This window comes from Scomber japonicus, chromosome 13 (assembly GCF_027409825.1).
Source record: "Scomber japonicus isolate fScoJap1 chromosome 13, fScoJap1.pri, whole genome shotgun sequence".
Classification (NCBI taxonomy): Eukaryota; Metazoa; Chordata; class Actinopteri; order Scombriformes; family Scombridae; genus Scomber; species Scomber japonicus.
Genome location: NC_070590.1, coordinates 22,037,566 through 22,052,469, shown reverse-complemented (window position 1 = coordinate 22,052,469; position 14,904 = coordinate 22,037,566). Strand labels below are relative to the sequence as shown.

The 14,904-nt window shown below is 38.1% G+C and overlaps 1 protein-coding gene across 1 annotated transcript in view; it reads right to left on the bottom strand.

Annotated features, from left to right (window-relative positions):
* LOC128371453 (roundabout homolog 1-like) overlaps positions 1-13,929 on the bottom strand; it is a 79,308-nt gene extending 65,379 nt beyond the window's left edge. The window contains exon 1 of the mRNA XM_053331780.1: positions 13,445-13,929. Within this exon, the coding sequence (XP_053187755.1) occupies positions 13,445-13,505 (61 nt within the window). The 5' untranslated portion in view covers positions 13,506-13,929. The remainder of the gene's footprint in view (positions 1-13,444) is intronic.
* Positions 13,930-14,904: the final 975 nt, after the last annotated feature.

Genomic DNA, 14,904 nt, shown 5'->3' with positions numbered 1-14,904 from the left:
ACATTTTCTTTAGAGATGCTGTTAGACCTATTGTTTTTACCTTTGGACCAAGCAAGGTTAGTTTTCAGTCTACATGCTAAGCTACGCTATCTTCCCATTTAACAGAAAAACATGAGAGTGGTATCAATCTTCTCATTTAATTATTCATATGAACGAAAACAAATGTACTACCTTAAAATGTCAAACTACTTGTGTTGCTCATCTCTTGGAGACACCAAACATACACACACACACGTTCATTTATAAAGTAAAACACAGTGAACCAATACATGCCAGACATTCTTTCTCAGGCTGTATAAACTACAATTAAGTGGAACAGTTGAACACTGTCATTCACTCAAGTATGTAGAGGAAGGAATGTGAGTGTGTTTCTCTGCCTGTGTGTGGGCCAAGAAAGGTGTCTGCAGCCACACTCTCTCTTACATTAAATCCTTAAGGATTTGATCTCCTTAATTACATTTGTAGAGGTGATTTTATTCAGATGGAAGTTATTAGAAACTTTGTTTACAATGTTATAAATCAGTGTTTCTCCCTTCCACCACTGTTCAAACAACACAATATTGAATGAAGCAGCCCCCAGAGAGGAGAGTCAAGGTCAGAGACATGATAACACCACCCAACTGCAGCACCCAGATGTTCAGGGCAAGATACGAGCTGAGTGGGAATGTAAGCATGAAGAATCTGCTCGCAGGCTTAACACAACACAGGCTTAAGAATTCATATTACAAGACGCAGACAATGATTTTTTCATTATCAGTTAATCTCTCAGTTATTTTTCTACTTAATCGATTCATCTTTTAGTCATTTAAAATGACAGAATGTAGCATTTTCAAATAAGCAGATAAATCTCACATTTTTGAGAAATTGTAATAACACATCTTCCTGAAAAAAATCTATAATCTATAGATAACAAAAATATATTCATTAATATCATTCATTTATTTAATGAATCATGAACTTTTTTTTTTTTTTTTTTGTTACGGTGCAATAATACAATTTTATTTACCCCCCCTAAAGATCTACTTTGGGGTTGCCATCTGTTAAATGCTTACTGGGAAGGTAACAAGCAATAAAGTCCCCCGGACAGAATCAAACCAGGACATTGCTGGTACACAATAAACATCTGAGCCAACTAGGTTACCAGGACACTTAAACTGGAGAATGAATCCATCAGGCTGTCTATGACACACATGCAGCGGTTTGTTTGTTTCAAGTCAAAATCACATATTGTACAACAGAGGGCATAATACAGTATACTGTACCTTTCTTCTTTTTTTCATTTCAGACATTAAACTGAATTGCTGGTCAAGTATGTATGTACAACAATGCCAGTATTGTTAACTGATAATACCTTAAGTCAAATATTGTCAGCATATACTGTATGTTTCATTTTTATTTACTGACTACATATTGTATACTGCGTTGCCATAGTGAATAAGTAAGTTGAGGTGATAGTCAGGAGCTTACCTCCAGTATTTGTGATGAGAAACACCTTAAGAGCAGCAGTGCCTGGAAAGGCCAGCAGCGCATCCGAAAGGCTTATCCTCACTCCATTAAATGTTCAGTGGAAAGTAAAATGGCTGTATAGACCACTGATTATCATTCAGGCAGAGCTTAAAAGTCAAACTTTCCATGAATAGAACAGACATTGAAGTGGTGCAGAGGTAGTTTGTTATTATGAAAGAAAAACCCACTTTTGGTTTATCTTATATACTAGTTTGATAAAGTCGCTATGTGTCACAGTGTAAATGTGATAAACTGCTTTACATGCCTCATCTTCTCATCACAAAAAAGTTACAATGTCGTCTTTAATATAATCAGCTAAGCAAAATGCATGTTTGACCGTCTGTAGTTTATGTTTCTTTCATCTCCTCTGAGGATTATAACATTTAAAAAATGTTATTTAAATTGTGTTTTGCTAAACTGAATTAATACATTAATATTGCATTAGCTTCATGCTGTGTCATTGCATGTCACAAGTGCATGTGTGTGTGACCTACATTTATTTTCGGTCTTAATTGCGCCCCTGGTAGTGGCAACCCAGATGTGAACTGACTGTCATACTGTGAAGGGAGAGAGACTTTACCCAGAGCACCAAACCCATCTCCAAAACACAGCCCTGGATGTGTCTGAATTGTATTGACACTAAAAGCAATCATAGCATTAGCTTTATGAGTCAGAGAGGACATTAATAGACATTAATAAGAGGGTACGTTCAGCCTCAGGGGATTATAGGTCAGTGTTGGGTGAATTCACTGAAATTTTCCTGGCATGTTCTACTATGCAGGTTCTCTGCATAGTAGAAGAGGGAGATGGGTCTCATTTCACCTGGCAATAAGACAAACTATAGGATACTAAAGGGAAATACCCACTTTATACATCTGGTAGTACCATCTAGTTGGAGTATGTCTGACTTTAAAGGGATAGTTCGACATTTTAGGAAACACACTGTTTATTAAGTCTGAAGCTAGAGCTGAAAGATGATTAGCTTAGATTAGATTAAAGACTGGGAGTAAGAGAAATCAGCTAGCCTGGCTCTTTTTAAAAAAAAATCCTACTACTATCCACCTACTAGCAAAATAACATGTGATATGTTGAAACAGAAAGACACATGCGAGAAAAACAAGTTGTGATGGACCCTGGCAATGTTTAACATTTGTAAATATTTTATGTGTCGTAATTATTTCTCCATCCTGGAGTCTTGTCATCATCTGCCGGGCAATAAATAAAAACTCCAGGAAGTCACTGCACTGCAGTGCAATGTAGTTAGGACCAATAAAATGTGACACACAAGATAACCACTGAGATATAATGTGTTAATAGGTCAGCTTTAGGGGTGCTAGTTGGTGTATTCCTTTTTCAACTTTGGAAAGAGCATATTAGCTCTTTCCCATGTGCTAAGCTAAACTAATCCTGGTTTCTCTTTCAAAATTCAGAGCACAGCACATCTCCCCCTCTTGTGATACGTTGGTCCTGCTATCTGAGCTGCCTGCCACCTGTTTGACTTGAGTGCTTCTTGGTACTATGAGTGCACAGATACATTATGCTGGAATTTATTCTTTTTCACAAAAACCTAATGCAAATACATCTATGTCCACATCTGAGTTAGATTGACTGATCAGAACATCAATACACCTTCTTCTTCCTTTGGGGTCTAACTGCTCCCTCATCACACTCTAAAAAATGGCTAAACCACAAACTGAAATATGAAAATGTGGCATGTTACTCTTCTTTTTCCACAAATTAACACTCTAAGCTGGCATTGCTTATAAAGAAATTGTGCTAAAATGTGACATGTTGTTTCTAAAAACAGTTTTAAATCTTAAGGCAGTGGTCTGACTGTTTTAAAGACAGCAGTGGGTGTCTGACACACTGGCAGCAGTCAAGCCAGGAAACCAAATGCAAATCTTATCAAAACACAGCTGCTGCTGCTGCTGCTGCAACTGCCACATTGTTACCTTCATAAAAACACAGTCCTCTTTTTAAATATGAGATTTTGCAGCAATTGCTATGAAAAATGTGTGTGTAAAATGTATAATGTATAAATATATATATATATATATATATATATATATTTCATTATAATGATGCAATCTGCTAGTTGGGTTGGAGTGTGGCCAGAAGATTATAGAAAGAACAAAACAAACGGGAGTCTTCCCCATTTCAAAGATTTGTATCTAAAATTAATGATGGGAATATTTCAGACACATGAATCACTAAATTACTACATAAAGGCCAGAGCTTCATTATAAATGTACTGTAGACAGGAAGTAGATTACTCCCCAAACTCCATCTTATATTGTATTTTTCAGACAGCAGTCTATTACCTGGAGAAAGAGGCAATACTACAAGCAGCAATAAATCACCACAGTGGGAAAAGCCAAGATGTCAGAGTTCAGTGAGGATGAGAATCAGCTTCTGGAACTCCATAATATCCTGACCTCTTTTTTTTCACTGCAAACCTGCTTGTGTCAATCACCTCCACTGGGCAAATCTTCTGTGCTCTTGACAAATTGGTTTTCATTTCCATTTTGGTTCTGAAGGGTTGAAGTCTTTATGAAAAGACATCTTAAATCCTTTCTTTCTGTGAAACATTTAAAGCTTAAGCTTGATGTTTTTGCAAGAGATTTTACAGAGGTGATTAAAACTGCTCATCTGGAATTTATCCAAGAATTTGTCTGTATGAACAGCTTTTTATTCTACACTATTTGTGGTCCTGCTGTTGATCACACATGCTGGCATGGGGCTGGTTGTTGACTTAGGGTATATGCTTCATTTTGCTATGTGGATTGCGATTGAGGGTCTAAAAGAACTGCTATTTTATCATGACAAAAATGCTTTAAGTGGCATTTCTGAGCTAAACTGCTCCTCTAATAAATCATTGTAAGAGTGCAAAGGTTCCCATTTGAACATTTTGGCAATAGCTGTGACAATCTGCTGATTGAGGTTCCATTTGTCTGTAAAACATAATTGAAATGATTTGTCAAAAAAAGGAAAAAATAACTGAAAGCAACAATTTCTCATAAATTTCATTGCCAAACCAACACTGTTTTGGAATGAAACAGCTTTAAAACTCTGGCTACAGGACACACTCGATACCAATCTTGCAGCAATAAAGCAGCTGTTTGAAGTAAGCAGAGCAGTGCAGGTATTTTGGTTGATTGGAAGTAAAGCTCGAGTCGGCTCCTTTAGTTCTGCAGTGGAAAATCACAAGCTATGGGAACAAAATGTCTTAGTGATTAATGACTGTCTGAAGTTTCCTTTTATCTGCATGTGTTCTTGCATACAAATTCTGAACATGAGTTAATTGCTGTATTTCAAAACATAAAGCCACCAAACCGTGCATCTGTCAAAGACTACACTGCTCTGTGCTCCCCTCTTCCAAACACCTTTACAATTTCCAGTTTACTCAACCTGGAGGCATTTCTTTGGCTATCTTGCCACTCAGCAACCCCTAGTTGTATGGACTTCCAAAAGAAGGCCTTCAGCTACATTGTAACCCTGCACGGCTGAAGAAAAAATGAAATGTAAGAAAGTACAGCCTGCACTCACCATCTTTTTTTGACCATATAAGTTTCGATCTTATTTACACAAACTCTGCAGCTGAATTGGCAGATAGAGCACTGTTGATGAATGCGAGGGGGAAAAAAAGATTAATACTTTCTTAAGAACTAATCAGTGAGACATCAATTGTAGCAGGAGAGTAATAAAAGAACAAGTAGTAAAGTAATAAAAACTAATAAAAGAACAGTGATAGTGTAGATGAAAGACTATAAAAGAAGCTTGGGATATTGCAATTCTGACACTTTCATGGGACAATGGTACATCTTAACATGGGTTACATAATGCATAACTTGTCAGTTCTAACAATATTATATAACTATATTTCATGTATTTTTACCCTAACTCTAACCCTAACCCTAACCCTCATCCCTGTACCACATTAGCTTTTGAAGCCATGGATAACCTAAATGGATAAACACAGAGTTAAGTTATGTGCTTTGGACAAGATTTTTCATTCATGGTGTGTGCGACATCATTCCTTCTTACATAGTACAAATATCTCCCCCCTGGATCACCCACCAGCTAATGAGGCTGTACGTCAAAAGGCTCCAGATGCTTACAGAGGCTGCATTCCAACATCAACCTCTGGTTACATTAGGTATGTCCTCTCTCCCTCATCATTTACTGAAGGCTTACTACTTCTTACTGGGATCTTATGAGCTAAATTAAGGTATGGGTTTGATTTAGATGTGCTCTGATCAATTTTAATATTAGAACTAGAGCTGGGTGATATGGACAAAATTAAATATCATGATGTATTTGACTAGATACCTCAATGTTGATATTACAACAATATTGTAGGGGTGATTATTGGTGCTTTCACAAACATAATTACAACGGGATTTTAGACAAATAGTCATCAGTAAAGTGGATATAATGACTAGGTGTGTAAAGACAAATAGAAGAGCTAGAACAAACTGGTAAGTCCAGAAAGTCACATCTCTTTACTGTAATGCAGCCTTTAAAACCAGGAAACACATACATGCTATATCTCAATATTAATATAATATCACAATATTTATATAATATTGATATGTTGTGGAGCCCTAATTAGAAATAATGTCTTAAAATAAAACCCAACTCCTTAGTTTGATGCTTCAAAAATGGATTCATAACCAACTGTTTAAACAGCCAATTGAACTGAACACAACAGTAACTTCCCATGACATGGCTCCATAGGCTCTCCAAGTTGACACCATGTATCTGTCATTAAGCTGGTGCCAGAAAAAAACCCGCCAGATGAGAGGCCCCTCTTCCACTTCCACTTCTTCCAAAATATGTTAGGAGGATAATCACATTCTTCTCCATAAGAGGACACTGATTGGAATCTTTCAACAAACTAAATAAAGGAAATGTCTCCTCTAAATCTATTTATAATATACTGTCCATATTGTCTTACTCACATTTACAATACATGACACTGAATGTACCGTTTATATTTAGAGGTTGTTGTTTTTTTAAGTGCACATCCAAAACAATAAGACAACCTTAAACATTTAGCACTGCACTAATGATGTAGTAGCTCAGGTTAATTATGTATCAGTTTATTATCTAATACTGCAATACTGCACTCAGACTCCTGTCTTATTTCAGGTTGATATAAAGGCATCACAGCTGGATGGTTGTAAATCCAACCATTACCAAAACTTTTAGTGCCATCACCGCTTCAGTCCTTACTCCTGCTTATCTGGGAATCCCATCTTGAAGCAATACAAATGCCAACTAAGAATAGATCAGCTAATTAAAGCAATGTATGCATGTTTTGGGCTCTTCAGTGAGAGATGCTCTGGTGGGAAAACAGGCCTTTATGCTGCAGTCTTCACATAGAGGGCTTTGAACCCTGTCAGTGAGACATGAGAAGAATGAAGGAGAGAGATGAGAAGGACTGAGGAAATGGCGGAGGGATAATGTGCTACTGATGTGTTCCATCACAATGCTGCACCAGTCCTTTTTTTAAAGCTAATGTAAGGTTTAATAGTCAGCCTAATTGATGATTTGTGCATGCTTTTGTGTGAAAATGCATCTCCGAGTGTATCTAAGCGTGAAAGTGAAAATACAGTGAAGGATAGAAAGCGTATTTATCTATTGATTATTAGCCGCCTGACTGGAGAGGAGATAGCTCACACAGATGTAACCTCAAGAAGCATCTAAGGTGGCCATGACCTTTAAAACTGTGCTTTCAAAATATTAATTCATCCAATTACTCTTAAACCAAAATCCTTGAGGAATACCATACGCCATCATTCTGAAAGCAACCACTGTAGCACCTCAATCATTGACGGACAAGTTTAAGGGTCACACGGGTACAACTCTTTGCTTCAGAGACACGGTCTGTCTGAGAAAGAGACTATCTGCTCGTGTCAGCCCATCTCAGTGAGAGAATGAGAGGAGGAAACAAGCTGGATTCACAGATCAGCCACACATTGTAGGTGTGGGTTCGTCTTTACAATTACTTATAAAGCCTTGAGACTGTGAAAGAGCAGATTTATCTACAGAAGTAATTATCTTGAGTGCCTCAGCACACAGCCATAGCTGGACACTGACCTCAGAAAAGGAAATAGACCAAAAGAGTACAAACAGCCCGGAGAAAACCACAAACCCAAGGGAATGTCTTGGCTTGAAAGCTAGTCTATCTAGATGACGTTGGTGGTGGTGATGGTGGTAGAGGGGTGGGAGGGAAGAGGGGGTTGAGGGCAGCGCCTCAAAGTGACAAGAAAAAAATTAAACAAATCAACTGCAGATGATAACAATTACACACAACCACATTTATGTCTGTCTAATGATCACATTTGATTAGAACAAATTGTGGATGGTTGATTTAATACATCATTGATGTGGTAGTGAAGAAACAAACTTATTTGTATGTTTAATATTTAAATGAAATGTTAAACACATGCTTTCATACTTGCTTGATTGAGTCAGGTTTTGTTTTGTTTTTTTACTTCATGCTTGAGTTGCTATTGCATTTTATGAAAAAAACACTGTCTTAATATGAGATTTTTAGTCAACACAATTGAATAGCTGACTGATAGCTGACTGACAGATGAACTATGCTACAATTCTTTTTCATAGAAATGAGTGATAGGAGAGTTTGAGGGAATAGTACGGGTGTGGGAGGACCCCTCAGGCAAGGAAGCTGCTACCTTTGTCGGGCTGGCAGATAGTAATCGATCCTCTCAAAATGAGGAGGTATGTGTGTCTTGGAATGTGTCCATACTTATGTGCGTGACCTGTGTGAAGGTGTGATGACCTGTGAACTTCAGGCCCACAGGCACTTGTTAAAGCTCTCTCTAGCTTCAGTCCCACAGGGCTGGCAACTACACTCTGTCTCACGGCACCACAGGAAACAAGTGAGTAAACAAGGAGAGCAATCATGAATCACAGCTTTCAGCACACAATATCAAACACACATTAAAGACAAGCTCACGCTAAAACCATTACATATGCATTTATGCACATTCAGTCAGAACCAAACAATTGCAGAAACATCTGCAGGGGTTTGACAGACAACAGACAGTCTCAGTTATTCAGCCTCAACAATTCCTGGTGTCTTTTACAGCTAATAACAATCTAAAAAACACCAGTGTCAAACCATATAAATTACTCATGAGTTCATACATTCTGTATGGGCTGACTCTGTGGTGCTATGTATGTCAACAGACACATAATTTAAGGTTAAAAATGTTTACTGAGGCTTTTTCTAATATATCGACACATAAAAACAGCTTATAAAGTTCAAAGATAAACCTCAAAACAGATTTGATGGATCCCAAGGGTGGGTTAGAAAAATAAAAATTAAATTGCTTAAAATTTTAAAGCCACTTAAAGTTGAAAATGCAAGCTGCCAACACTGCCAACAAAGAACGAAAGAACAGATGCTAAATTAGCAAGCACCAGCACACCTTGCTTTGAAACCTGAGTAATTTCAGCAGATTCTCAGACAAGTTGAATGAAGCCACATTGTGAATGCATTCTTTTCTTAGTCTGTTTCTTATTCCTACCCCACATGTTTGTGTGTTCCAACAAATAACAGGAGTGGAGATGCTCTCCAACCAAACTGGTCTCCAGTGAAGCTTATTAGTCACATTATTTCAAAGGAACAACAGAGAGAATCTGAAAGTTCCATCCGGCCAACAAAGGAAGCGTCGTTGGCATAAAAATATGTCTTATCAGCCCCATCATCCATAGCAGAGAAGGTCTCATTAGTTTTGAACCTCAACTCATCACTGTCACCATCACAAAGACTACAGGGAGTTTTGTTCTCTTAGGGGACGACAAACCTTTCCACAATCATGCCATCATTACTTGAGGTCCAGTATTCTGTTACACGTGTCATGTAGTATTTTGTGTCACAACAGTCAACCTCTTGCAGCCGTGAGTGTCAGTCTCCAAAGCAGCACAAGTAAGTACATGTGAACTCTGACCTGTACAGAACTAACTCTAGCGGGCCGTCCAGATGTCTCAGTCAAACTGTTCCCTATGGAGTTGCTACACACACCAGTGATGGAATTATGCTGTGTTCTTCTGGTCTCTAAGCCCCTCTTGTACTTTCTTCTCTGCTGGCAACACATGGATGAGATGATCTCAAGCTCAAATAAGCCTCAGAGGACTTCCGTTATTTATTGCCAAAGTCATTAACTTTGCTATTGGCTTAGTTGCAGTTATCACTAAAATGATGAACAAAACTGAGTTTGAGAGCACAGTTGTGAGACAACCGTCAAAAAAAGAAATACAGGATGTGGGCTTTTTTTTTTTCTTTTTTCCCCGGTTCCTTTTTTAGACGGTGTTTACAGACTATCAAACAAAGCAGGTAGAATGGTGAGGCAAGTCACAGCATCACTCTGGGGATGCATAATTAAAATCTGTGGGATGAAAAGGACAAAGCCATCTCGACGTGAGCATATGCTTTTAATGGCAACCATTTAGATTATTATGTATCATCCTATTACTGTTGGCAGATTTATTATGTGGAGATTAAACTCTCAAACAGGCAGAGTTCCAGGTCCCCCCTGTCTGTACAATCAAATCACTCAACAAACAATTTTAAGAGCTCAATGTTTTAATGATTGACTATTGTATGCTTTTATGCTACAGTCCAGAATGCCAGACAAGGGAGTGATTTGGTATATATTAAACACATGTAATCATTTTGATTGCAATCTACAAAGCAGGGATCATTTTCAAGGACAGGTGTGTAAGCCTGGCTGCTCTCCCAGCTATGATGTCTTATATACTGTATATTATATACAGATTTATAAAATCCCTGTAATCTATGGTGGAATATGGACGTGATAAACACACATGCACTCACAGGTTCACATAGAGGGCATCACTATGTACATTTACTGTACTCCTTATCATATCCTCCAACTCACAAGGTCTGTGACACATTTTTTGGCAAAAGCCTGCAATGCACTGGGCCAATCAGTGAGCTTTGTCAGAGGTCTGTCAGTGAGCATTTGTCAGAAGTCTGATCCACTGCACTGATCCTTCAGCCAAAAGAAGAGTGAAAGAGGGAAGTGAGAAAGAGAGAAATGCATCTACTTTACTAGTTTACCAAGAACACTGTATTGAAAAGCATTGAATACATATTCCTTACTGGAAACCCACATGTCAAGGCTCTAAGTGAGCTAAAGCATTTAAGCACTGAAAATATTTTCTTGATCTTTGACATTTTTGTTGCTATAGCTTACTGTTTGCAATTTCAGAAAGTTTGTTATGGTGGGGTGCTTCCAGTGCAAATTCAACTGTAAATGAATATATTCACATTACATAGAAGGATCTGGGACCTTTCTTTAAAAGGCCCAAATACAATAAGACAACACCTCTGACATAAACACAAACTTCCTAGAGTCACTCATGAAACTCTCTGAACTGAGTGGTTGAACTAAGTTTGTCAGTTTGGAAATTTATAGAAACGAACTGGAAAATTGGTGTCATACACATTTTTGTGCTCTTGATGTGGATAGTTAAGCCTTAGCATGTTTCCTCTTTTGAGTCACCACTGAAATGTAAGTTGGTAAAAGGCTCTAAAACTGTACCGCTGCTCCAGTGCTGCTATAGTCAGTGAAGCTAGGAAGGACGTTCAGTGCATTATCTTTGGTTTGGAAAGTGTGAGGAATGAAGTTGTGTTTAACCCACTTGTACTCTGAAGTTGGCAAATTACTTCAGCCATCAGAGGAGCAAAAATGCTTAGAAAAATAAAACCATCACTCAGTGTCAGAAAGCTCTAGCACTGAAAATGTATTGTTCATTATTTCAGTCTATGGCCACTGCTCTGTTGCTGACAGCTGCCAAGACTGGCACCAGTGGAAATTTGAAGGTCGTATAATATGTGTGATTTATTGTGTATCTTTCTCTGTAACTAATATATTCTGACACAAAATATACTCTGTTTTTTCCTGGTTGAAACTCTACTTGTTGGCTAAAATCTACTCTGTAGTTTAACTGTTTTGATGAAATTAGTTTTACTTTTGCATTGTTCCTCATTTTTATTAAATACTTTTCCCCCCTTTTCTTCTAACCTCATTAAAACCAAATATGTAAGATAATATTGGAAGTGAGAACCCTTCCTTTTGCCACAAACTGGGCTTACAGAACTGTGACATTACTTCTGCTTGGCATCAATTAGACCCCAGTAAGGTCTAATTCCCTGTTAAAAACAAACTGTTATAAATCTCCAATAACAGACTACTAATAAGAGACTTATTTGGGATTTAGGGGGGGTAATGCTGCCTATAGTTCTGAAAACAACATGCCAAAGTACTGACTACACCAAGCACAGAGCATTGCATTTCACATTGTTTTACTTCTGAGCTCTCTGAGAGACCAAGTAATATTTTCTGTAGCTGACTTCTAAAACATGTCATCAGTCCAAAATCATTTCTAAGCAACTGTATCAAAATTAGAAACAGCATTATGTGTTTTGAGAAGTTATAGAGTGTCTCCAGGACCCCAAACAGTACATTATGGTTAAATATGTTTTTAAAAGTATATGTTTAAAAATATATTGTGGAGAGACTTAGTGATTAGTCTCTATTTGGTTGGCTGTTGTCCCTTATATTTAACTTCAACCCTAAAACCTCTAAAAGTCATCACTGCTGACTCAAAAAGCCTATTTCCAACAGCAGGTGCATATGTAAAAATGTGATTTAATATTATGTGGACTGAAATGACCCAGTCTGTACAAAATAATCTGTGTGACTGTAGCTATTGCTGCCCTAGTTTACATCATAATGTAGACCTACCTACACCTGTGAAATCAGCTGTTTGACTGGGATGATATCAGCCACCTATGTGATAAAGGCTAAAGGAAAGTGTGGCTGAGCCAATAAAGCCTGGAACAAAAATATGTTGTCAGCACTCCAACACAAACTTTTCCTGTGCACCTCAACCTCCAGCTGCAATATCAGTGTTATATCAATGTTATCCTGGAGTTAATTTCCCTGGCTGAACCTTGACCCTCCATCATAAAGATAGCACCTATATGGCTGGCACACAGCGTGTCTAATCCAAAGGTTTACTTTCTGTCTCAATATTACAGTTCACCCAGTAGGCATGTGTTTTGACAGAAGCTCTGATTTCCTCACAACATGAATATCCTAGTGGAGTGTACTCTGGAGTTGGCTCAACCAGTAATCAAGTTAAATATAAAGGAAATAAATAAATCAAATCAATGCATTAACTTCTTGATTTTTGTTTTTTTTTCATTTTGACCTTGAGACTGGCCATGTGATGTCAAAATGATCTAATAATGAATTTATCATGCAGCAACTGTTCAGTTTCCTTATTCCATCTAGCAGAAATAACACATCCTCACTGGTCTGACTGGTGCAAAGTAACTGTTAAAGTGGAGTCTCTCTGTTCCTCATTAACCTGCAGCTCATATGATGTATGCACTCACTGAGAACTGAGGATGATAACCCACTGCATGTCCTACTTTGACTTCTCACATGCATTTGGACATGCCATTGATCCTATCCTATGCATAAAACATGTTCTCACATAAACCTTTTTTTTATCCAGACACTTATTATAGCAATTAATTTTCCACTGGTGTGATAAGAGCTGCTTAAGAGGCTGTATTTCTTTGGACTGCAGCAGTAGGTATAGATAGATGGGTCACTTTCAGCAACGAGGCAGCGAGCAGCATGGGTTAGGGGCCACATACTGATACCGCTGGCTGCACAGAGAGAAGGTGACCGGAATACCCGCAGGGTACCATGACAGATCAAACTTAACATATTCATCATCTCATCTCGTTTCTCTCTCACTCTCTGTTCTCTATTGGTTTTCATGTATCTTTCTAAATACAAAGGCAACCTATTCCCAAACAGAAGAAAAGGCTATATAGGCAATAAATACACCAGCAAACTCATACCTGAACAAATGTGTAGAAATGCCAGTAGACAGTAAATTCCCGTGAAACAGGCAGGCATCATTCAAGAGGAGCTGGAAACGGTGTAAATCCACACTTAGAATGCGCTTTGTTTTGTCTATTTCATCTAAATCACAACTTCTGCTGCAAAGCCGCTAATCAGGATGATGGGAGAGTTGCTGAACTCCGCAATAAAACATATAATAATGTTCAGAACAGCTCCTCAGAGGGTGGTTTTCTATTTAATCAAAGTTCAGATCAGTCGGAGGCATCGTTGCGGTCGAGAAGTAACACACTCAACACTACTTGGATTTTCTCCACTCCCGGTGAACTCCTCACTTCCAAATGCTGATAACTTCGCGGAATTCATCGGTGATCAGTTTCACTGTTAGTTCCACTTAAAAAGAAGCTTTCCGCAACTGAATAAAAGTGCAAGAATCCAAAGAGTAGCGTCCGGTTGCAGTCACTTTAATGGTTTAAATGCGTACTTTTCCCCCCTTTCACTCCGGTTTCGTGGGACTGGCGCTGGTTGGATGAGGCGCCGTGCGTCTCTGCGCTCAGTGCTGGTTTGGTTTTCCTACTCAGTCAGAGGCTTTTCTGTTGTACAGACAAGATTCCTGCGAGTCAGGCACCATTTAACCGCATAAGGATACATTCACAACACGAGACTCTACTAACGTGTGCATTAAGCTCTCCACTTACGTAAAAATCTAGGCTACAGTAGTCTAGATCATGTTAGAAAAAAAAACATGAGAATTACTGCAAACTAGGCAATGTGGATGTTATAGTTTTGATATCCAGAAGATTAAATTTAGCAGAGAATGTCCAACAATAAGTTCCACAATTGTAAATCGAGCTGTTTTATTACATTGCAGAAGAATATGCAATTGGCTACACAAATTATATACGCTTGTTCTTTTTTTTAAATGTTCATAATGATACAAATGTTAAGAATGGCCTCTGTGGACTGTTCAATATCCAAAGGAAAATATACTGAATATTCTAAAGAGTGTCTGCTGATGAAAGTGAGCATAATATGACCTGGATGTATGATTTATCCTATTTTTGTCCTCTTATCAAGACAGAGGGGCGTGCACTGTCACTGTATCTCTATTAAAGCCTTAAGGGACCAGGTCAGGGTGCACATATAAAAAGGGTATTCTTAATGAGCCAGTAAAATGCGCCCTCATCCACACTGGACAGCAGCAGCATTGTGCTTCTTTCGATGACAAAAATCGATCACGTTTTCACCCTCTGACCCCTTCAAATACCACTGGGAAATTAGATGACATTTTAAGTGCACTGGAAATGTAATACCTATTATAACTTGATATCAAACACGTTGAAGTAATCACATAGCTTAAGTTATACTCCACTTAAATAAAATTCGAGCTGTTAAAGGATCTAACTACTTTAAGTGTTATAGTTATATCTTTGACCTAGCGAACCTCAGAAATGCCCTT